The sequence below is a fragment of the Heterocephalus glaber genome, unplaced genomic scaffold (assembly GCF_053883595.1).
Source record: "Heterocephalus glaber isolate CG9 unplaced genomic scaffold, H.glaber_assembly_v1.0 deba00001111, whole genome shotgun sequence".
In the NCBI taxonomy this organism is placed as follows: domain Eukaryota; kingdom Metazoa; phylum Chordata; class Mammalia; order Rodentia; family Bathyergidae; genus Heterocephalus; species Heterocephalus glaber.
Window position 1 is genome coordinate 671236 of NW_028258194.1, and position 25533 is coordinate 696768.

The following is a 25533-nucleotide window of genomic DNA, read 5'->3' on the forward strand; positions in this document are numbered from 1 at the left end:
TTCTCCATCGCAGAAGGCGGCTAGGAGGGATAGCCTAACAATGGTTTCCATTCGCATCTCGTGAAAATAATTCTGCTATATTAAGAGTCGGGCTTTTACCAAATTACTGACTCGAGCACAATTTTGTTTTCAGTACTGGAGGTCGCACCCAGAGCTGACTCTACCACTGAGCTACACGCCTATTCCTTTAGAGACAGAGTCTCGCTAACTGCCCAGGCTGGTCGCTAGCGCTGTCTCAGCCTCCCCGGAAGCTGGGATCACAGGTGTGCGCTGGCCTGGCCGACCCACGGACTCCACCAAACCATGAACTTGCATCCAGGGCTTGGGTGTGCAGAGCCCCTGCATCTAGCCTACTCTCCTGGTTAAACCCATCCCATGCGGGCTCACAGGGCCAGCACCCCGAGGAATTCGCATTTTAAATAGGCACCAACTAAGACTTGATTCTGATCCTTCAGTGGGCAATTGGCAGGGAGCAACATACCGCGCGCCACTGCTCGCTTCAGTGCCCAGACCCCGCAGGAAAGAAACCGGAAGTAGGCGGGGCGCTCCGGGGCGGGGCCTGGCAGGCCGCACTGCGCGCGCGCGGCCTTGCGTCATCCGGCCGCGCCCGCTCCTCGCGTCCGGCCGGCCGGGCTGCGGCGGGCAGGGTTCGTCCGGCAGGCTGGTTTCGGCGCGCAATGGCGGTGCGCCCGGCCACATCCCCGAATGCTGGCATTTCCCGCGGGACAGCGAAGCAGGCGGGCGCGGCCTGCGTGGGGGTGAGGCCCGGCTCTTCCTTCCCGGTCGGGAGGGTCCCGGCGCGGCGGCGCGGGGGAGCGGGCGGAGGAGGTCGCGGAGGGCGGCGGGCGGCGTGCGACGCGCGGGCCGGGCGTGCTCGGTGGGTGCCTGGGACAGTTTCCTTTGCCCTGGGTACTTGCAAGGTGCTTTCAGTCGGCTGTAACGTTGTGAACGTGTCTGTTTTCTCTAACTTTTGTAAAATCACAGAGTTTTAGCTCCCTCTTCGTACGGTTGCGCAAAACTCAGTTTAGTTTAGTTTGTGCTTCTACTTTTTTTCCTAGAATGTTAATTCATTTAATATACGGACTACGCCTGAAGTTCTTCTCCAAGTTCATGTGCCCATTACCGCTTTCCCCCACTTCCCTCCATCTCATGTTCCCCTTGCCGTTTGAAGAAAGATCTCCTTGCTTCCTGTTACATATCTTTTATTTTGATCTTTATTTCTATTTTGGGTTTCTCATATAAGAGGAACCATGCGACATTTAAACTTGTGTGTCTGATTTATTTCATTTAACTTTTTTTTTTTTGGTACCGGGGGATCCTTCTGCTTGCAAGGCAGGCGGCGGAACCACTGAGCTAAATCCCCGGCCCAGATTTATTTCATTTCACATAATAGTCTCAAGGTGCATCCATTTACCAACAAATGACTTGTTTATCCTTTATCGCAGAGTAGTATTGCCTTGTATATAAATACCGCGCTTTCTTTATCATTCATCTGTTGGGTATGTAGGCTGTTTCCAGGATTTCGCAATTAAGAGTTTATACGTCTATAAACATGGGTATGCAAGTATCACAGTAATTTGATGCCTTTAACTCTTTGGGAAGTAGCTAGAAAGGGAATAGCTGGGTCAAATGGAATTTCTGTTTTGACTTTTTTGTGGAGTCTCCTTTGTACTAGGTTTACATTCTCACCAATATAGAACGCCCCGTCCCCCCAGCCTCTCTAGCATTTGTTATTGATTTCTTGATGGTGGCCTTTCTTTCTGGAGTAGGATGGTATCAGTATTGTTTTAATTTGCATTTCTCTGACAGCCAGCGATGATTAACCTTTTTTTCCATTTTTGGTCATCGGTGCTTCCTCTGAGAAGTACCTGTTCATTTCAGTTGCCCATTTTTTGATGGGGTCTTTTATTTTGGGGTGCCTTAATTCAGCTAGTGCCTTTTTCAGTAATAAGTGGAAGTATGAGAGAGTCGAGATCTTTCATCCTAGTAAGCTGTCTGTGGAAACACCGTGTTGTGCTGGATTGAGTAGGTTTGATGTTGCAAAGTAAAATGAGAATGGAGGCTAGTAACTGTAATCTGAAAAGTATTGCGTAACTTAGTCCTGTTGCCCACTTCTGTATTTTCTACTTTCCAGGCTGGAGGCACTCTGCCAGAGTTTAAAACTTTAAATGGGAATGGGAATAAAGGGTAGTTTTTACGAGGGAATGAGAATGCATAAATCATCTGTTTTTCAAGAGAGACCACATTAAATTTACATGTAAGTTAAAATTTTAATTTAATGTAAAGCTAGGGTTGGAGAATAGGTTATGTCATATTTATAAGTACAGGTTTTGAAGTAACTAGCCAAATCACAGGTTGAAAAAAATTAAACCTAATTTTAGATAGCAGTGAAAATCAAGCAGAGCTCTTAAGGTTTGTCGTTGTGTGCCTGTGCTTTTGCATGTGTGGGTGGCCGTGGGTGTGTGTGTATTGGTACTGGGGATTGAACCCAGGACCGTTGCACTGAGCTACATCCCAGTCCCTTTTTAACTTTTTTTTTTTTGGAGTCAAGGTTTTACTAAGTCTCTGAATTGCCCAGCTGAAACTTGCGATTCTCTTGCCTCAGCCTTCCAGAGTGCTGGGAATGCCAGGTGTAGTCTATCCACTCACTTTCTGTGTGGCCCTCTGCACCTGACCTTACCACTGGGAGATTTGTAAGTGGGAAAAATACCTTCTGGTTATTGTGTAGAGTAAAAATGATGTATGAAAATTATTGGAACTGAGATGGAAAGAAGGGACTTGAACTCAACAATCCAAGCAGGATTTTTTGTTAAACCTGAGATGGACGTCTTTATGAGAGCAGAACAGAAAAGATGTCTTTTACAAGGTAAAAGGCTTTTTGTTGTTGTTTTTTTGGTACCGGGGATCGAACTCAGGACCTTGTGCTAGTAAGGCAGGCAGGGGAACCACTGAGCTAAATCCCTGGCCCTACAAGGCTTTTTTTATAGTGTTTTTTTTTGGCGGGCTTTTGAGGATGTGTGTCAGAGAAACGGCAGGCTCCTGGCTTTCTGATGTGTTCTCTGTGACCTGCTGATGTGTCCTCTGGGACTGTTCTGGACCTAAGTAAATGAAACCTACGTTTCTCTAAGTTCGTGGGTGGGCTCACTCGAACTGGCTGTGTCCCTGTCTGGGCTCTATCAGGTACAGTGCCTAAGAAGATGCTCAGTAAGTGGTAGCCATTATTACTGGGGGGAAATAATAAAATTTCATTTTTTCCTGTTATATAGAAATGATTCATTCATATTTAAAACACCTGAATAAAAAAAAACACCTGACTTGATTACATTATTTTTCCATAGACGATATGATAAGTTTTCATTTGGGCTTATTTGATTGTCATGTGATACTGAACACAGACTTCTCTAGAGAATGAATGAAATGTGGTGATAGTGAGAAAATGGGAGATGTAAGTCAAAGGCTACAAAGTAGCAGGTATGTAGGATGAGTAAGTCTAGAGATCTAATGTATAACATGAGGGCTATAGTTGATAAAATTGTATTAGGGTTTTTTGTTAAGTAGATTTTAGATGTTCTTGTCATAAAGCACCAATGTGAGATGAGAGAGATATGTTAATTTGCTTCACTGTAGGAGCAATTCTTATTTTGTTATTTTTTGTTTGTTTGTATTTTAATTTTTTGGTGCTGAGGACCAAACCCATGACCTCACGCTTGCTAAGCAAGCACCCTACCACTGAGCTAAATCTCCAACCCTGTAGTAGCGATTCTGTCTGTATAAATATATCATAGCATAATATTGCAAACCTCAACATTCCAAAATAACATTTTTTTTAAAAAGTCCCTACTTGACAAACTGGGGGATAAAATTCTATGATGTATCTTTGTATTGTAGAACTAAGAGCATCACTCAGATGAGAACGTGCTCAGCCTTTTCTGCATATCTAATTATACTTGTTTTGTTTTGTTTTGTTTTTGGTACGAGGGGTTGAATGGGACCTTGTGCTTTCGAGGCCAGCACCAGAACCACTGAGCTAAATCCCCCGCCTGTTTATTTTGTTCTTTTTGGTACCAGGGATTGAATTTAGGACTTTGTGCTTGCAAGGCAAGCATCAGAACCACTGAGCTAAATCCCTGGCCCTAATTATGCTTGTTTTATGTGGATAAACTTGAAAGAAAATACAGACACTCCTCGGTTAACAACCTAGTTATTGGTTGTTAAATGAATTAATTGCTAAAGGAGGAATTGTATATCATATGTACATTACAGTATTCAGAACAAAGAAATGGTCAAAGGAAACTCCAGCTTGATGACTTATTTGCATAACTCTTACAAGTAGTACTGTGATGTATTACAACAACATATATTTTTATTATTATTTTTTGGTACCGGGCATCGAACTTGGGACCTTGCGCTTTCGAGGCAGGCAGCAGAACCACTGAGCCAAATCCCTGGCCCTGTGATGTATTACAACATAAAACTACAGTAGTGTACTTTATAGTACAATCAGCAAAAGTTACAGTACTGTGCAAACAAGGTGTACTGTGCCAAAAAGACATTGAGGCTCTATCAACAAGGTATACAGAACTGTACAGAAATAAAAGACTGCTGGTAAGACCAAGTGGTGGGTCAGCCCAAACAGTGCACCTCGGTGGTCCTAAGTCCGAATGGTCATAAAGTCTGAACGGCCATCAGACAGGTTGTTTATCGAGGAATACTTGTGTAAAGTTCTGTGATGGCAGTGGATGAAAAGTTATAACCTGGCAAAATAAATGGGTTATAGGGTCCGGGGATTTAGCTCAGTGGTTTCGCTGCCTGCTTTGCAAGTGCAAGGGCCGGAGTTTGATCCCTGGTACCAAAAATAAATAAATAAAATAAATAAATAAATGGGTTATGAATGTGTTGCATGTCTTTTGGATCTGTGTAGCCCCTAGGGCCCTTCAGGTGCCCTGATAGTCACTTTCTTACTCTGCTGCGGCGTTCTGTGTAACTGCTCACACAGGGTCAGCCACAGTGGCATCTCTTTTTCCTAGAAAAATGCAACCCTTGTACATCCTAGAGCCTTAGCACTTGTGTCTCTTGCTGCTTTGTTCTCTCATCTCTCTCAGGTCTTTGCTCAGCTTTACCTCCCCAGCAAGCCTCCTCCCTTAACTTCCCAGCATCCTTAACATTCATGCCTTATTTTTCAGCATGGCATCTGTCAGTGAAGTCCTCGAGGGCAGGGTTTTGCTGTCATTCACTGCTGTGCCCCTGTTCCCTAGAAGATGGCACACAGCACCTCTGTTGGTTGGGTAAATGAGATAGGTCAGCCATTTCATCGTAGGGAGCCGCATGAAAGGGGAGGAGCTGTGTGTGAAAAGGCCATAATGCAGGTTAGAAGACCAATGTCTTCTCGAGGTACAGGTTGAAGAGTGGGGAATGCAGAAAAGATGATGATGACTGTGGCTCAAGCAGGGCTTGCTTGCAGGGGGTGCCTTTGGAACTGGGCCCTTTACAATGAGAGAGGTAAAGAAACATGGAGGGGCGTGGAGGTAAGTTAGGGTGGCAGTGTGATGACCTTGGGAAGAGTACGATGTGTAGGAAATATGGTGTTGAGAAATGAGGTGAGAGGTTAAGTGTGGAGCAAACAGAAGGGACTTACGGGTTGCAAAGTTTGGGTTCCTTGCTGCAGACTGTGAGTAGTCATCCTAAAATTTTGTTTGTTTTTTGGTGCTAAGGGTTAAACCCAGGGCCTAGCCCATGCTAACCATGTACTGTCCTACTGAGCTACACTCCCAGCCCCTAAATTTTTAAGTGGAACAATGAAATTGTCAGAGGTGTGTTTTCTTTCTTTTTAAAAAAATGTATTATTGTTATTACTTTTGGTTTTTTGAGATAGGGTCTCAGTATGTAGTTGGGCTATCCTTGAACTCACTGTGTAGCCCAGTTTGACCGCAAACTCACAGTGATCCTCCTGTCTCAGCTTCGTAAGTGCTGGGATTACAGGTGTGCACCACCATGCTTGGCTTTTTTTTTTTTTTAATAGCCAGTGGTTTTATTGCAAGATAGGTTATTAGTGGTTTAATACATTAACACATTTAATATTCACACCAGTGCTATGAGGTAGATATTAGTACTTGTATTAAGGTTCTCAGAGATGTGGGTCACACCCTAGACTGGCAGCATCTTGTGTTCAAGCTGGACTAGGGTCAGGAGAAACCTGGAGGTGCAGGATCTGGTCACAGAGAGAAATGGGAGGCTGTGCTGTAAGCGAATCCACCTGGCACTGTTGGCGCTTGTGTTCACTTGGGCGATGGGGACATGTAGCCTTTGTTAGGGCAGGTGGGGCAGAAAAGGCCGCCAAACTCAAGGCCTGCTTTGAGCTGCGGGTGACTCTTGGTTCCGCCTCAGGGACTAGGAGGAGACTCCAGTGGGGGAGGAGAGCCCAGTCGTGGGTTCTGTGTCCTGTCACGACAGGACAAGTTTCATCTTGTCTCTGCTCCCGTTTTCTCATCATGGGCCCTTTCCAGGTATTCTTCTCAAGCCTTGTGAAAGTGAAATATCAAAAGTGCTGTGCTCCCTGAGTGCTGACCTCCCTGGAGTAGACAGCTGTTCAGACCAGGACTGAGGTGAGCTGTTTCAACTTAGAACCATCTTTCTTATTTTGTACAGTTCTGTACATCTTGTTTACAGAGCCTCAATGATTTGTACAGTGCACCTTGTTTATACAGTACTGTGATTTTTGCTGATTGTACTGAACAGTATAGTGCCACAGTTTTATGTTCTGTTATACATTACAGTACTGCATGTGAGAGTTATGCAGATAAAAGCAAAGTTGTCATAAGTTGGAATTTCCTCTGACCATTTCTTTGTTCTGAATCTTGTAATACAATTAATTGCTCAGTGTGACCAGTTCAGTTAACGACCTGGTTAAAGGAACGTAATGTGGTCCTTAAGGAATATCTGTATATGCACCAAGGCATGGTGGTGCATGCCTGCGATCCCAGCACCCTGGAAGATTAAGGCAGGATTGTAAATTGAACCCCAGCCTCGGCAACTTAATGACTTAGCGAGATCCACTTAAAAAATAAACTCCAGGGCTGGGTATTTAGCTCAGTGGTGCTGCTGCCTGCCTCACAAGTGCAAGTTTGATCCCTGGTACTGAAAAAAAAAAAAAAATTAACTCCAAGGATATTTCTCATGGCATCAGCTTGCCTTAGGAACAGCACAGGGAGGACTAGGAACGCTTCTCCAAAATCTGTGTGAGAGAACAGTTCTGGAAAGGTTTCTAGTAAAAAGCGAATCTCACGTACTTTTCTAACATAGTTTATCTTTTCTCTGTGTTTGGTGTTACCTTGACCTAGATGTGAAGAGTCTTGCTTCTGGGACTTGCTACCAATTTCTGTCCTGAGATCTCTTCAATTCTTCAACGCTGAAGGATGTGTTTTAAAACTTTAATGAAGGTTGGGTGTGGCAGCGCATGCCCGTACTCCCAGCAGTCTGGGAGGCTGAGGCAGGAGGGTCACAAGTTTGAACCCAGCCTGGGCAGCTGAGTGAGATCCTCTCCCAGTACAAATTTTAAAAAGGTTTGGGGATGTAGCTCAGTGCAAAGGCTTCAGTAGTTCAGTTGGTATAATTTTTTTTTTTTTTTTTTGTACCAGGGATCTAACTCAGGACCTTGGGCTTTCGAGGCAGGTGTCATAGTTGGTACAGTTTTTTAAAATTTGCTAACCTTGCTGTTGTGTTGTTCACTATTAGTCATTTTGCAATGCAAGTCTGAATGTAGGTTTTCCTTTTAGATGTCAGAATACTCCATTTTAAAACTTCTTTAAAACACTTGTTCTCCATGTTACAGAAGAATGTGAGTCAAGTTCATACATTTATATTCTCAGTCTTTAAAACTGTCTAAGATTTGAAGGGGTTATTTGAGAATTTCTTTTTTTGGGGTACCGGGGATTGAACTCGGGTCTTTGCGCTTGTGAGGCAGGCGGCAAAACCACTGAGCTAAATCCCTGCCCAGTTAGTTGAGAATTTCTAGTCCTCCTCTGTGGACTCCTTGAGGACAAGGAATGTTGCTTGTCTTAGAACTCCAATGCCTGGGACTCGATATAGCTGCTCAGTATGTTTATTATGCCAATGACAACATGCACATAGCAGTAACAGGAGTAATAATTACTCCTCAGGCCCTCTAAGAAGTAAGATGGGCAGGTTAGCAGTTGAACCTGTCACCTTTGATTTGGGAACTAAGGTGAAGTGAAGTTTAGCACATTTTCCCGTTCAGCTATCTTTGCCTTATGGATAACCCTTAAGAATAAAAAATATTTCTGTGCAGGCTCTCCCAGCTGTGATCGACCTCCACTTCCAGAGTGGAAGCAGAACATTACAGATCTCAGAATAGCAAAGCAGCACATTCTTTTCAGAGCACTCACACTGACGTCCTATTTTCAAACTGTAAATCCAAATGGATAATTCATTTTCTTAGTGGCTGAAGGCTGCCTTAGAATTTGAAGGCTTACAAATTTGGCGCTGTCTGCATGCCACCAGGCCCCACCCCCCACCCCCCTCCACAGTTCTTTGCATGGACAAACTCAACAAGTAATGCTTTTATTTTTACTAGTACATATTTGCTGTACATACGTACACTCCTTGTGGGGAATTGGAATGTACATAACACATCTTTTTACTTTCCTGCCCTCCCACCATAAGCTTGACTTATATATCAAATTTGCTTCCTTAAATGAGTGTCTTTGTTGAGGGGAAGCCACTGTGAAGAACTAAAGTAACTGTAAGGATCTAATGAGTTGTTTTTGAAGATAGAACAGTAACTGAGAATGAAATGTTAGGAGAGCAGACTCCGGTGTGCTGTGTGGTTGGGAATCTGGCACGGCCTGCTCTGGGGCCTGTCCTGAGTGTAGAGGCCCTGGGTCGGGAGGCAGAGAAGGCGTGGCGTACGGCTGTGCGACCCTGATGTGATGGGTCTCGGGGCGCTTGTTGGGAAGTGAGGTGGGAGAGAGGTGGCCTGGCCATCAGGATTCTCCACGCCACATACGTTGTACATGGTTGGCTCAACCAATCCGAAAAAGGGCTTCTCTCTACTTTGTGTGTTTGAAATTTTCTATAGTAATAGATTTAAAAAAGAGGAAAGGGAAAAATAGATTTTAAGCATTATGAAAGTAATTGTGGAAGAAATTCATATATAAAGTGTAAACTTAGGAAGGAACAATTTTCATTGAACTTGGGATAAATTGATGTTAGGATAAAATTAATAGAAATCCATTATGTGCATTTGTTGTTCTTGTTTTGGGTTTTTGTTGTTGGTTGATTGTGTTTTTGTTTTGTTTTTTGGGGGGGGTTGGTACTGGGGATTGAACTCGGGTCCTTGCGCTTGCACAGCAGGTGGCAAAACCACTGAGCTACATCCCCGGCCCTTTTGGGGGTTTTTTGAGGCAGGGTCTCCCTTTGCAGTTCATGCTGGCCCTGAACTCACTGTGCAGCCCAGGCTGGCCTCGAACTCTAGGTCATCCTGCCTCAGCCTCCCCAGTCCCGGGATTACAGGCACGCACCACCACGCCCACCTTGGTTGATTGTGTTTTAAGATAGGTCTCACCATGTAATTTAGGCTGGTCTTGAACTCAGCATCCCAGGCTGGCCTCGAACTCACAGGGACCCTCCTGCCTCAGCTTCCTGAGTGCTGGGATTGCGGGCGTGCGTCTCCACACCCAGCCTGTATGCACTGTTTTAGTCACCCCTTCCTCTGGTTGTCCTCAGCAGCACTGTGCACCACGTGCCTGCAGGGCTGTGCTCAGCATGGAGTGAAGTGGGGCCTTGGGCACACCGTGTGGTTCTGAGAGGCCTGATGTGGTGACTGACTCCTCGGGCTGTGCTGCAGCAAGCCGCTGTGTGAGGAGCAGGGCCCTGGTGCTGGGGCCCTCGTCAGCCTGCCCTGGTCCAGCCGGCGCCGGGCAGCAGGTGACACGCGTGTGACTCGCGCTCGGCGAGTTAATTGTGTGGGAAGTATCCGTGGGTGAGACGGCCATTCTGTAAGTAGAGACTGAGTTTGGATTTGTGAGGCTGTTGTTATACATCATACTGGGACTAGACTTATACGTAAAACTAGCATTTTTACAGATGGTAATATTTTATTTTGTGGAATTCAGAATGCAGTGGTTTTCTGTTTTTCAACACTTTTTTATTAGTCTTGTTTGTAGTACATGATTACATTTCTTTGGGGAGTTGGTACACGTGCATAGCATAACATATCTTAATTCTTTTTGTCGTCTGTTCCGTTCCCTCCTACTCTTGGTCCCCTTCCCATTTGGAAAAGAGTTCCCTGCTTCCTATTATCTTTTTTTTTTTCTGTAGTAGTCATTTCACTAGTACGCATATCCTTTTTTTAAGGTTTTACTTTGTTGGTTTGTTTGGTTTGGTACTGGGATTTGAACTCAGGGCCTTGCACTTGCCAGGCAGGTGCTGTGCTGGTGAGATACATTCCCAGCCCCTATTTGTCTTAAAAAAAAATTTTTTTTTTGTACCAGAGGTTGAACTTGGGACCTTCCCTGTTTGTCTTTTATTTGCTCTTTATTCATATTTTGGGCTTCTTATGTAAGAGAAACCATGCCATGTTTAACATGTTCCTCAGCTTGAACAGTCGGTGGTACAGGACATGTGTGCCTGTTCCATTGGGTGGCTTTTTATTGTTTTATTACACAACCAGTGGTTCGAGACACGTGGCCCTGAGACACACAAACGTCTTCATTTTGGTTGCCTGTTTTTTGATTGGGTCTTTTATTTTGGGGGGATCTAATTTCTTTGAGTTCTTTGTATATTCTAGATATTAGTCCTCTGTGGTAGTAGTTTTGCAAAAATAATTTCCCATTCTGTAGGTGTCCCTTCGTTCTGTTGGTTGTTTCTTTTGCTGTGCAGCATCTTTTTAGTTTGATATGATCCTATTTGTTGGTTTTCGATATTATTTTTCGTGCTGGTGGGGTTCTGTTCCGAAAGCCCTTGCCTATTCCTATGTCTTTAAGAGTTTCACCTATTTTGTCTTGCAGATTAACTGTTTTAACATCTAGATCTTTGATTCATTTTGACTTTAGTACTTGGTGAGAGACATGGATCCAGACTCAGTCTTGTGCACGTGGACATCTGGTTTTCCAAGATGAAGTAGTTGAATACATCAGGAGTTGTTTCTGCTTCCTTTGTTCTTTCACTGATCCACATTTCTATTTCTGTGCCAGTACCTTGCTGTTTTTATTGCTGTAGCTTTGTAATACAACTTCAGTCTGGGGTTGTGATGCCTTCTGCTTTACTTTTTTTTGGTACTGGGGGTCGAACTTGGGACCTTTTGCCTGCAAGGCAGGCAGCGGAACCACTGAGCTAAATCGGTGGCCCTTGCTTTACTGTTGTTATCCAGAAGTGCTTTTGTTACTAATGGGCAACACTGTTATTAGTATTTCATTATTTGGGATTGAACCCAGGGCCCTCACACTGAGCTCTGCATCCCCGGATTTTTTCATTTTGTATTTTGGGACAGGATCTTGCTAAACTGCTCAAACTTGTGACCCTTTGCCTCGGCCTCCCAAAGTGCTGGGATTGCAGATGTGTGTCACCATCCCGTCTGGGGGCTTTATGTTTTAGGGTCACTTGTGCATCATTCCATTCATCTGTGTTCACCTAGCAAACAATCTTAAGATGTGTTTTGAGGCTGCCAGATAACCAGGTGCACAGACTAAAGAGGAGGGGTCACGTGCAAGAGCCCTGGAGCTTCTGGTCTGACAGGGAGGCTGGTGCTGGCGCACACAGGTCGGCTGCTCATGTGGGGTGTGCTGGGAAAGTGGAGGCTCACTTTCTGTTTTTGTTGGCCGTCCCCAGCCATCATGCTCATACATTCTCCCGCTTCCTCTGTCCCTGCCTGTGTTTCCATCTCTTCACCTCCTATCGAGAATTCCTTCTCAGGGATGCTGGAGTTAAGTTGTGGCTTGAGATGACTCCCACCTGGGAACTAAGATGGCAACACCTTAGATGACTTAGTGTGCCCCCCTTTCCCCTTTCCCCTTTCCCCTTTTCTTCTTCCTCCCTCCTCCCCTCTCTTCCCCTTTCCATGTGCTCGTCATCCACTTTTATTATAATTTGTTTTTGGTACCGGGGATCGAACTCGGGTCCTTGCGCTTGCGCAGCAGATGGCGAAACCACTGAGCTAAATCCCCAGCCCGCTGTCACCTTGTTAAAATTTTTACTGGGGGCCAAACACAGGGCCTTATGCATGCTAGGCAATCTCTGTACCACTAAACTACATCCCTAGCCAGAAAACACTGTTGCTGTTTTATTTTTTACTTTCATAGGAAATATTTATTGTTGTTGTTTTTGGTGGGGGTGTTTTTGTTTTGTTTTTTTGGGTTTTATTGGCAGTACTGGGGATTAAACTCAGGACCTTGCACTTTCAAGGCAGACACAGCGCCACTGAGCTAAATCCCCAGCCCGTGTTGATTGTGCTTAGCACAATACTTGGCCCATTTAATATGCATTTAGTAAATGCTGCTTATGTGAACAGAGAGGAGAGTGGATAGGAAGTTGCATTGCTTTGGTTAAAGGCCAGAGTCTCGGAACTTGAAGACTGGAAAATCTGGGCTAGTTAATGAGGGTTCGTGAGGAGCCTGATGACTGCAGCTTAGTTTTGGGACTCTGGTTACTGTGGGACTGAAAAATGCTAAGGTGTAGCCCGGTGTGGTGGTACACTCGGGTAATTCCAGCAGTCTTGGGGACTAAGGGAGGAAGGCAAGCTTGAGCTCAGTCTGGCCAACTTAGCACTTTACTGAGACTCTGTCTCAAATGAAAGCTTTTTTTTTTTGGTACTGGGGATCGAACTTGTCAAATGAAAACTTTTTAAAACCCCTTTTTGTTAAATATAAATCTTTCTTGGCTTAATTCACTTGTCCACAGAGTTCATGAGTTGCCCCATTTGGGGGAAGAAATGCACAGTCTATGGTAAACTTCTGCTTCCTGTTAATGTCTTGTGGTGCCATGGTCCTTATGTTCACAGAAGTCCAGTGGCACCACACTGTGTCCTGACAGATGTTTGCACTGGAGTTGGCATCCTTTTCCCACAAAGTATGTGAAATCTGTTTTCTCTTGGTGTGTCTCCAAATAGGCTTACCAAATAAATTACCTTAGGCTGTGTCCATATATAGTTCTAGTTAGAAAATATATGCATGGGAAATGTTTGAATTTCTCTATATAGATTATTCAGTATAGGTACTTTTTTTTTTTGCATTAAATTCTTTTATTGGTACATTGTAGGTATACAACACAATTACATTTCTCATTGGGAATTGTACCTTTACATAATGCATCTTGGTTCTTATTTTTTCCCCATTCCTAGCCCTCCCTTCACGCCCTCCACCCTTCCCTATTTGCAAAGATTTTATTTCCATTTTTTCCATTTCTCATCATTTTTTCCTTTCCCTTCTTTCCTTTCCCCTGCCCCTCCCACTACCCCTATCCCTTTGGACCTTTTCTTCCTATTTTACATTATCGATTATTCATTCTAATCATTGGTACATTTTAGTTATACAATATAATGACATTCATCATTGGAAATTTGCACCTTTACATAGTCTCTCTTGGTTCTTATTTTTCACCCTTGCCCAGCCCTCCCTTCAACCCCTCCAGTCCTCCCTATTTACAAAGATTTTGTTCCTATTTTTCCATTTTCTCATATTAATCCCATTCCCTTCTATCCTTTCCCCTAGCCCTCCCACTTCCTTCCCCTTTGCCCCTTTTCTTCCTATTTCACATTACCTATTATACATTTAGTCCTTATTTACACTTTCAGTTTCTCACGCCAGAGAAACTATTCAGTATTTACACATGTGTGTCCTATACACTTAAGAGTATTGCCTCAATGTGCATCCACTTAGCTATAAATGTCTCTAATTTCTCATTTTTGATGGCTGAGTAGTACTCCATTTTATAAAAAAAACACATTTTCTTTATCCAGTCTCCAGTTGATGGGCATTTGGGCTGTTTCCAAGTTTTAGCTATTACAAACTGTGCTGCTTTGAACATGGGCACACATATATCACTGTGGTATGATTCTTTTAATTCTTTGGGGAAGATCCCCAGCAGTGGAATAGCAGGGTCAAATGGGACTTCCAGTCCTAGTTCTTTGAGGTATCTCCATACTGATTTCCACAGTGGTTGCATCAGTCTATACTCCCACCAGCAGTGGAGCAGGGTTCCTCTTTCCCCACAGCCCCGCCAGCATTGGTTATTGGTTGATTTCATAATAGCAGCCATTCTTTCTGGAGTGAAGTGGAATCTCAGCGATGTTTTCATTTGCATCTCTCGAATGACCAGTGACGTTGAGCATTTTTTCATGTATTTATTTGCTATTTCTACTTCTTTGTGTGAGAAATGTCTGTTCATTTCAGATGCCCATTTTTGGATTGTGTCTTTAAATTTGGGAGGTCTGATCTTTTTAAGTTCTTTATAGATTCGAGATAGTAGACCTTTGTCTGAGGAAGAGCAGGTGAAGATTTTTTCCCATATTGTGGATTGTCTCTTCACACTGCTGGTGGTTTCTCTTGCTGTGCAGAAGCTTTTTAATAAGAAGAGATCCCATTTGTTGATTGTTTGTGCTAGTTCACGGGCAACTGAGGTTTTGTTCATAAAATCTTTTCCTACACCGATGTCTTCAAGGGTTCTACCTAACCTCTGTTCCAACTGGTTCAGAGTTTCTATTTTAATATTTAGATCTTTAATCCATTTTGATTTTAGTTTAGTGCATGGTGAGAGATATAGGTCTAGTTTTAATCTTTGGCAAGTTGGAGCCAAATTTTTCCAGCACCATTTATTAAAGAGGCTGTCTTTCCTCCAGTAAGGGTGTTTGGCTCCTTTGTCGAAGATGAGATGGCTGAGTGTGTCTGGCATTGTTTCTGCATCTTCTAATCTGTTCCACTGGTCCTCAGGTCTGTTTCTTTGCCAGTACCATGCTGTTTTTATCACAGTAGCTTTGTAGTAGAGTTGCAGGTTGGGGATTGTGATACCCCCTGCCGTGTCTCTTGTTACCTAGAATTGCTTTTGCTATTCTGGGTCTCTTCTTGCTCCAAATGAATTTTTGGATTGTTTTCTCGAGGTCTATGAAGTATGCTGCTGGGATCTCAATTGGAATTGCATTAACTCTATATAGCAGTTTTGGAAGTATGGCCATTTTCACTATATTAATCCTTCCTACCCAGGACCAGGGGATGTCTGTCCATTTTCTGATAGCATCTTCAATCTCTCTTTTCAGAGTGCCATAGTTTTCAGAGAAGAGGTCTTTGATTTCTTTCGTTAGGATGATTCCTAGGTATTTCAGTTTTTTGGATGCTATTGTGAAAGGAATTACTTGCCCTATTTCTCTCTCAGTGAGTCTGTCATTGGTGTAGAGGAAAGCTATTGATTTTTGTGTGTTGACCTTGTAACCAGCTACTTGACTGAATTTGGTTATTAAGTCTAGAAGACTTTTGGTGGAGTTCTTGGGGTCTTCTATATAGAGTATCATGTCATCTGCAAATAATGACAGTTTGACTTCTTCATTTCCGATCTTTCTTCCTTTTATTTCTTTCTCTTGTCTAATTGTCGTGGCTAATGTTTCCAGAACTGTATTGAACAAGAGTGGTGATAGTGGACATCCTTGTCTTGTTCCTGATTTTCGTGTGAAGGATTTCAGTTTTTGACCATTTAGTATGATATTGGCTCTTGGTTTTTCATAGATGGCTTCTATCAGTTTGAGGTAGAGACCATCTATTCCAATTTTTTGTATGGTTTTTATCATAAATGCATGTTGGATTTTATCAAATGCTTTTTCTGTGTCTATGGAGATAATCATATGGTTTTTGTCCTTGGCTCTATTGATATAGTGTATTACATTGATTGATTTGTGTATATTGAACCATCCCTGCATGCCTGGGATGAAGCCCACTTGATCAGGGTGTATGATCTTCTTGATGAGCTTCTGCATTCTGTTTGCCAGTCTCTTATTAAGGATTTTTGCATCTATGTTCATTAGTGAGATTGGCCTATAGTTCTCTTTTTCAGTTGGGTCTTTCTCTGCTTTGGGGATCAAGGTGATGCTTGCTTCTAGGAATGAATTTGGGAGTATTGCTTCCCTTTCAATTTCATTGAAGAGTTTAAACAGTAGTGGCAGCAGTTCCTCTCTAAATGTCTTGTAGAATTCAGCAGTGAAGCCATCAGGGCCCAGGGTTTTCTTAGTTGATAAGTTTTTAATTACATTTTCAGTTTCATTGGTTGATATTGGGTTGTTTAGAATTTTTAGGTCTTCTCTGTTCAACTTTGGTAATTCATATGTATCTAGGAATCTCCATTTCTTCTGTGTTGTCCATCTTATTGGTGTATAGGTTCTTGAAGTAGGTATTGATGATCCTCTGTATTTCTGCTGGGTCTGTTGTCATTTCACCCTTTTCATTCCTAATTGCATGGATTTGGGCCTTTTCTTTCCTTTTTCTGACAAGGTTGGCTAAAGGTTTGTCAATTTTGTTGATTCTTTCAAAGAACCAACTCTTGGCCTCACTGATTTTCTTGTATCGTTCTCTTAGTCTCCATTGCATTGATTTCTCCTCTCATCTTTATAATTTCCTCCCTTGTATGAGCTTTGGGGTTGTCCTGCTTTTCTTTTTCTGGAAGCTTGAGGTTCAGCATCAGGTTGTTTAATTGGGATCGTTCTGTTTTCCTAATATACGTATTCATTGCTATGAATTTCCCTCGTAAGACAATTTTCATTGTGTCCCATAGATTCCGATATGTTGTATTGTCATTGTCATTTAATTGAAGGAACTGTCTGATTTCTTCTTTAATTTCCTCTGTGACCTATTGGTTATTCAGAAGTGTGTTGTTCAATTTCCACATGTTTATGAAATTTTTTGAGTTTCTTTTGCTATGGATCTCCAATTTCATTGCACTGTGGTCTGATAATATACAGGGGATAACTTCAATTCCTTTGCATTTACTTAAACATGTTCTATGTGTGAATATGTGGTCTATTTTGGAGAATGACCCATGTGCAGCTGAGAAGAATGTGTATTCTGATTTTGTGGGCTGGAAGACTCTGTAAACATCTGTTAAGTTCATTTGTTCAAAAGTTTGATTGAGTTCCAGTATTTCATTACTTATTTTTAGTCTAGTTGATCTATTTGTGACAGTGGGGTGCTGAGGTCCCCCACTACAATTGTATTAGTGCATATATGACTTTTCATGTCCATTAGTATTTGTTTTATATAGTTGGGTGCACTAGTGTTTGGTGCATAGATATTTATGATTGTCATCTCTTCCTCTTGGATTCTTCCCTTTACAAGGATGTAGTGTCCTTCTTCATCTCTCTTAGTCAGTGTTGGTTTGAAATCTACTTGATCTGCCAAGAGGATAGCTACTCCTGCTTTTTTTCGGGTTCCTGTCTCATGCAGTATTGTTTTCCACCCTTTAACTTTCAGTCTGTGAGTTTCCTTTTGAATTAAATGTGTTTCCTGTATGCAGCATATTGTTGGATTTTGCTTCTTGACCCATTCTGCCAGTCTATTTCTTTTGATTGGTGAATTGAGACCATTAACGTTGATGGTTATAACTGAAACGTATTGACTTGTCATTGCCATGACTTTTTCTTTTTGTTGGGTTCTCCCCCTTTACATTTAATTTCTTGTCATGCCAGATGGGTTCATTCTGCTTTGCTTCCTGGGGTTGTGATCCTCAATGTCTGTTCCTAGGATATTGTGTAAAATTCTTTGGAGTGCTGGTTTGGTATTCACGAAGTTCCTAAGGTGCTCTTTGTCATGAAAGTATCTTATTTCTCCATCCATTTTGAAAGATAGTTTGGCAGGGTACATCAATCTGGGTTGGAGGCTGTTTTCTTTTAGGGCTTGGAATATGTCACTCCAAGCTCTTCTTGCCTTGCTGGTTTGTGTTGAGAAGTCAAGAAGTCTGCTGTGATTCTGATGGGCTTTCCTTTGTATGTGATTTGTTTCTTTTCTCTGACTGCTTGGAGAACTTTGTTCTTCTGTTGTGTTTCTGGAATCTTAACAATTATATGCCTATGTGTAGATTTTTTTTGATCAAGGCTATTTGGAGTCCTATATGCCTCACTTATCTGTATGTCAAGCTCTTTTCCCCTGCTTGGGAAGTTTTCTGCCATTATTTCTGTGAAGAGGTTTTTTTATGTCATCTGCACTCTCTCCTGTTTCTTCATTGACTCAAATCAGTCTTATGTTATTCTTCTTTGGATCATCTAGCAGCTGCTGGATTGATTTCTCATGTTCCCTTATAATTTTGAAGCAATTTTTCTTTTCCTGGTCACTAATTGCAGTCTTCTGTATCTGAAATTCTGTCCTCACATTGGCTCATTCTGCTGTATAGACTTTCAGTGGAGTTTTTCATGTCCTGGAAATCTATTTGCATCTGTTTTATGGATTCCATTTGTTTCTTATGTTGGGATTCCATCATGTTCCTGAGCTCCTCTCTAGATATATTAATCATGTCTTGCACTAGGGGCACAATTTCTCCTGTTATCTGAGAAATTATTTCTGATTTCATTTTTTCCAGATCCCCTTTTGTTGCCAGTTCAGTGGGTCCAGGTGGTTGAGTATCAGAGTGTTCCATCTCATTTCCCTTTGGGGTTGCTGTAGGTGATCTGGAAGTCTAGTTTTGAGACTTATTTATGTGTTTTCTCATTTTGACTGTGGTGGGGGCTGTTAGCGCCTGCACGGATTACCTCCTCTGAGCTGGTTGAGGTGGGACGGGCCACAAGCAGCGGTAGGGATGGTGACCCAAAAGCGCTTTCCTGTGGGCTGGGAACAGCGGGAGGGATGGTGACCGGGAAGCCCTTTCCTCTGGACCAGGAGCAGTGAGATGACGGCTCAGAAGCCCCTACCTCTGGGCCGGAAACAGTGGGACTCAGTACCTTGGTCTGGTGGTCTGGTGTCCTCTCCGTCTTTGTAGTGTGGAATTAGGTGGCTGCCTGTCTGCAGTGGGGTGATTCGGTGTCTTCCGTGCGACTCAGGACCTCGGTAGGGCGTGCACAGACCTGCCTGTCTGCAGTGGGCTGATTCGGCGTGTTCTGTGCGACTCAGGACCTCGGTAGGGCATGGGCAGACCTGCCTGTCTGCAGCCGGGTGATTAGGCATCTTCCGCGTGACTCCCAGTATAGGTACTTTTGTGCAGTTGATAAATGTATAATAAGCTAGATTTGTATATTCTGCCTAATTGTTCTGTAGAAATTTTTTTATCACCAAAATTATTTTATTATTTATTTTTGACAGTACTGGAGTTTGAACCCAGGGCCTTTTGCCCTAGGCTACATCCCTAGCCTTCTTTTAATTAATTAATTAATTTAGAGACAGGCTGTCTTTCTGTGTACTTCAGGCTGACCTGGAACTTGCTGTGTGGCCCAGTGAGGCCTGGAATTGAAATCCTCCTGCCGTAGCCTCCTGAGTTTGGGATTACAGGCATGTGGCATCACACCTGGCTGGCAATGTTTTATTACTATGGACTGTCAGACAAGATTGGAAACATTTAAACAAAAAATACAGAACCATTGTCTATCATATGCAAGGCCCTGGTTTGATCCTCAGCACCACAGAACAAAAACAGCCATAAATACAGAATCAGAATTTATAAAATCAATTTAAACATGGTTTCAAATCACAAACCAATCTTTGCTACATAATTAGATTGGTGCTAACTTTAAATAATAAATGAAAGCTGGATGTGGTGGTGCATGCCTGTAATCCCAGCACTTGGGCTGAGGCAGGAGGATCCCCATGAGTACGAGGTGAGCCTGGACTAAATAGTGAGTTCAACACTGGCCTGAACTCCAATAGTGAGACCTGGTTTCAAAAAAAAATTGTCAGTAACAGTAATGGTAATTTTCTTTATGAAAAGAGAAATGAAGTAAAATTTTGTATTGCATCTAAGCTGTGATGATCACTCTGTAAAGATCTCATTTCATTTTGTGTTGTTTAGATTTGAAGACTACATCAACCTGTCTACAGTTACCAGCAGTTTCTATGTTCTGTGATCATCAATGTGATTCCCAGGAAATTCTACATAACAAACGAAATGAGCCCAGGGCGTGGAAAATATGACTTTTATATTGGTTTGGGGTTGGCTATGACCTCCAGCATTTTCATTGGAGGGAGTTTCATTCTGAAGAAGAAAGGCCTTCTGCGGCTTGCCAGGAAAGGCTCCATGAGAGCAGGTAGGTTGGACCCTCTGTGACCTGAAAGGATGCCGGTGTATGCTTACATTCTTGGGGTCTTTACTAAGAAAGTCCGCATCTTCACTTCTTGTGAGTATATTCCCACCTTGGAACTGTTGAAGTTGTCAGTGTTTATTTCCAGGTAATTTTGTAATGAGAAAAATAAAAAGATGTCAGGATTAAGCGCCCACTCCTGAGGTTATTATCAAAGTGGGAGCAAGTACCAATGCCAAGTTAGCATTCAGATGTTCCTTTAAATTTTCTTCTGTGCACAGGAAGATAGGGTTCCTGAGCAGAACCAGAATCTTACTGAAGGCTCGGCTGTTCTGTCCATAATAGTAGAACTTCTGGCTTTTACATTAGATGTTTCCCCTCATGATCTCAGTTGGCAAGAAGGAAAGAGAGTCCCTTCCTGACTTGAAAAATACCCAGGTCATTGTTCCCAGAAGTTGCTAACAAGTTGCAAATCCCTTGGGGATGGTCCTTGTGACTGATCCCCACTCTGTTACAGGGGAGTAGCCAGAGTCCCTCATTCTAGGCCTGATTGGACCTCATGAGTAGACCTACTTTGGCAGTAAATATGACTTTTTCTCTCCTATGGCATCTTTGTGGCCAAACCTGATTCAGCAGTGTTAAAACACAAGACAGCAGATGCTGTTGGGGTTTAATGGACAGAGGAGAAAGTGTTAGCATCTGTGTGTTTGCCAGTCCCTCATCCTTGGCCCTGAGTCCTTCCCTCTTATCCTTACAGCATATGCTGGTAAAGGATCGTGCACTTTGGTTTTTTCTCCGGACAGTGGCTCAGGTTTAGGTTGCTTTCTTACTCATTCATGAGGTGGGCCAAAGACAAAGCAGGATGAGCACCTGGCAGCCTTAAATGATGAGCAGTGAGTGGTCCTCAGTCTCGTAAGCCACAGTCTCTTCTTAAATGGGCTGTGCATAACCAGGTGGCTTGGTGGACTATTCATTTAAATTGTGCTGCTACTTTTTTTTTTTTTTTTTCCTGCTGGGGATCAAACTCAGGACCTTGTACTCGCAAGGCAGATGTGGTGCCACTGTGCTAAATCCCCAGCCCTCATTCTCTTTATTTATTGAGCCTAAGTTCATAAAATAAAAGAAGAAAATATGAGCTGAATATAAGGATTGATTTGGTTGTTTTACTCAAGAATGTAATTCGTCTTTAACACTCAGGGTCCTTACATCCCTTTTCTAAGGTAATTGTAAAAATAATACCAAAAAATTCTATTATGTAGTGATGCAGAAATCTTTATAGTCAACAAATGAAATATTTTAAGATCTGTCATTGCTAATAGTGGTTATAATTTACATGAGTCTGATAATATTCCAAGAAGTGAAGTATGTTTTCATTCACAGGTCAAGGTGGCCATGCATATCTTAAAGAATGGTTGTGGTGGGCTGGACTGCTGTCAAGTACGTATGGAGAACATTTCAAGAAAATGTTAAAGCTGTATGTTAAAGTATTTGTAGATAATACTGCAGCCTCATAATACTAGAAGATTTTAAAACTTTTGTTTTAATGAATAAAACTCAGAATATCTTTAAACCTGTAAAAGTAACTCAGCAGTTATTAAACTAGATGGCAGGACTTTTTGTTTTACTCATCTGATGAAAGCATGTTTGATATACTTGTGCTTTTTGGCGGAGGGGGTACCGGGGATTGAACTTGAGACCTTGTGCTTGCGAGGCAGGTGGTGGAACCACTGAGGTAAATCCCCGGCCCACTTGTGCATCTTTTTAAAATTCTGCTTAATTTAAGAAGTTAGTTTTGGGCCTGGGGTTATAGTTCAGTGGTAGTGTTTACCTAGCATGTGCAAGGCCTTACATTTGATTTCCTAGAACTACAAAAAAGGAAAAGAAGAAAAAGATAATTTTTAAAGTGAAGGCTTAATAGAAAAATACGATTTTAAATTCTTTCTGTATATTTGATAAGATTGTCTGCTATTTGGATGACTACTTTAAAAACACGTGAAAAAAATGTTTTGACACACTGGATATTGACTGATCAATAAATGCTTATTGATCACCTCTTGTATACAAGGCATTTTTCTAGGGCCTGGAGGTATTCCTAGTTAGTGGAAAAACCTCAAAATCCTACCCATGCGAAGCTTACATTATAGGTAGGAGGCAAACAGTAAACAAGTTACTGTGGGCCGGGGATGTAGCTCAGTGGCGCCACACCTGCCTCAAAAGCGCAAGGTCCCGAGTTCGATCCCTGGTACCAGACAACAACAACACCCCAAAACAAATGAACAGATAAATAAACAAGTTACTGTGTGCGTGTTGTGTGTGGTGATAAGGGCTAAGCTGAAGGTGTGAAGATTGGAAGGGAGACATACAGTGAAGGCTAGAATGAAACTGTAGACAGGAGGCTAGGACAAGCCCTATTGAAAACATAACGTGGTAAGTCCCTGACTTATGAACATTCAAGTTACTCGTGTTCAAGGGCTTTCAGTTACAAACAGTTGTATTTTAATGGGATTATCATGTAGTTCTTCATTATAAAGTTGTCATGTTTTTCATACTGCCTTATAGGGTAGATGATCCCGTTCAGAACTACAGAATTTATGATACGTGATATGTTGACCTTTATGTAAAATGCACAAGTCCAAAATGAGCAGAGATGCTTAAGCGGTAGTGAAAGACCTGCTCTGCTGGCTAAGGGTTAAAAAGCAACACTAACTAACTCTGTATGTTACTGTGCCAAGATAGATAAAGTAAAAAATAGAATGGAGGGTGATGAAATAGTCTCAGTCAGTATATGACAAAGGAGGTGTCATGGCATAGAAATACACTCTTCAGTGTTACTCTAATTACCCATGTGGAAAAGAAGAAAAATCAGTTTCTATTACACTGCACATGCAGTCAGCTTCAGGTGGTCCATAGGCATAAATGTGAAAGGCAGGACACTATAGAGAATTTAGAAGGTAAAAAATTTAGAAAAATATTTTAAAAATACTTTCAGAAAACACGAGTTACAGAGGGGAATATTTTAAGATTCGACATTGAAATTAAGAATTTATGATCCTGGGTCAGGGATTTAGCTCAGTGGCACTACGCCTGCTTCGAAATCACAAGGTCCTGAGTTCAATCCCCAGTACCACAAAAAAAAAAAAAAAAAATTATGATCCCAGGACATGGTGCGACACACCTGTGATCCCAGCACTCGGGAGGCTGAGGCAGGAGGATGGCCTTGAGTTTGAGGCCAGCCTGGACTACATCATGAGACCCCATCTCATAAACAAAACACCCCCCCCCAAAAAAGAATTTATGATCCCATCTGGGCATAGTGGTACATGCTTGGGAAGCTGAGGCAGAATTGAGTTCAAGGCCAGCCTGAGGAACGAACATAGAACTTGTCTGAAAAAGAAAAAGGATTTATCTCCTCAGCATTGTGAAAGAAAAGGAAGAATTTAAAAATCCCCCAAACCTTATCTTTTTTTTTGGTACTGGGGATCGAACTTCAAACCTTATCTTAATCACAAGAATTTATTAAAAGACAAATGCAGTTGAAAAAAAGTAATTGAAATGTGTTTAATGAACAAAAGGTCATACCGAAGACATAGAATTACCTTAATAAGAGAAAATGAACTACCCAGTAGACCTGTAGGTGGTAATCCCTCCCCTTGTGAGACGGTCTTGCTATTGAGGTAAAATTCCCACCTGCATCTCAGCAAGATGTATTGCTGTGGCCTGGGCTCTGCCTCCCTGCTGCTGTCCCTGGTTGTTCCTGTTGGGGCCACCCTGGTGTCAGTGGGGCTTGGGTACTCCTCTGTGTGGATGGCTTGCCCCAGAGAGGCGTGCAGTGTAAATGCCTCACTTCCCTTTGCCCTGCAGGTTTCCTCCCATACACACTTCGAAGAAGGGCGCCTCCTTATTCAGCATGCTGATCTAACTGGCTTTAGTTTTCTTAATGGCACTTTAAACTGTTTGACACATGTATTTGGCCTTTCCTCACTAAAATGTAAATTGAAGAATAGTGTCATTGTTTCTCTCCCTGTCATAGTTTCTTTTTTTTTTTTAGTACTGGGGATCAAACTTGGGTCCTTGCACTTGCGCAGCAGGCGACAAAACCACTGAGCCAAATCCCCGGCCCCACCTGTCATAGTTTCTAATCCTCACACTGTGTGAGTTGGGTTTTAAGAAAGAAGAGCCAGGGAAAGGGGAGCAGGGGAATAGGAAAGAGGAGGGGATCAGATCAAGATATCAGTTTTCCCTGTAGTCTCAGGACTCGGGGAGGCTGAGGCAGGAGGAGCGCCGTGAGTTCGAGGCCAGCCTGAACTACAAAGGGAGACCCTGCCTCAGAAGACCAAAAAAAAAAAAAAAAAGATATCAGTTCCCTAAAACAAATGTAATGATTATGTATCGCACACATTAACACATGTTAAAAATAAAAGGAAGAGCCAGTGAAAAAGACTTAAGCACCTTTGTATCAGGTTTGGCTTTATAGATTTGTGTGCATTGTGTAGGATATAAATTTTTTTATGGAAACATCAAGTAAGCATAAATTTTTTCAGTCACGATTATATATTTGTGTTGATTCTGATTGACTTTGATACTCAGTGCTGATAATGTACAGAACCATAACCCTTAATAACAGGAGAAAATATGGAGGCTGATGCATAGAGCTGCATAGATGCAGACATTTCCAAATTGAATGCCTCCTGAGAGTCTGTTGTGTGTCTCGCAGTGGGAGCTGGCGAGGTGGCCAACTTCGCTGCGTACGCCTTCGCCCCAGCCACGCTGGTGACCCCCCTGGGAGCTCTCAGCGTCCTCGTGAGGTAAGGGCGCGTTCCGCGTGCAGGAGCGGTAGTGTCTCAGTATGTAAAACACTCGTGTCATCTAATTAAATGAAGGGACGTGATTTATATTCCAGCAGCCTTCGGGACTTTTTCCCCCACTGTTAGTAGTTTGCCTCCAGCAAGTTATCCTCTGGACAGGCAGGCTGTTGATGAGCGGGGGAATGATTTTTGCTTTGGCTATGCACGATTCTGAATTTTGCAAACCCCAAGGTGTCCTTGTCTGTTGACCATCCCCAGTCCGTGTGCGCTTTGGCACGGCCTGGCTGGTGAGGGTTACATCGCCACACCTGCCACATGATGTCATTGGCAACCATGTTGGGTGCCACCAGCGGCTGGTGGCCCAGGACTGGCCTGCTTGTGTGGTGTCAGTAATTAAAACAGTCTGCCTATTTTGAAATCTGATTTGCAGTACTATTCTGAAAGTTGATTGACTGTATTTACATGTTCTTATCCCTTTTTTCAAGGAACTATATATAAAATAAGGTTATGGTCTTTATC

At 42.6% G+C, this 25533-nt stretch overlaps 1 protein-coding gene across 2 annotated transcripts in view; it reads left to right on the plus strand.

Moving 5' to 3' along the window:
* Positions 1-574: 574 nt before the first annotated feature.
* Nipa2 (NIPA magnesium transporter 2) overlaps positions 575-25533 on the plus strand; it is a 29168-nt gene continuing 4209 nt past the window's right edge. The window contains exons 1-5 of one of the 2 annotated variants that reach the window (XM_004872191.3): positions 575-758; positions 6504-6602; positions 19981-20215; positions 21590-21646; positions 24924-25014. In XM_004872191.3, the coding sequence (XP_004872248.1) occupies positions 20077-20215; positions 21590-21646; positions 24924-25014 (287 nt within the window). In that variant the 5' untranslated portion in view covers positions 575-758; positions 6504-6602; positions 19981-20076. The remainder of the gene's footprint in view (positions 759-6503; positions 6603-19980; positions 20216-21589; positions 21647-24923; positions 25015-25533) is intronic. The other variant, XM_004872192.3, reaches the window with a different exon arrangement.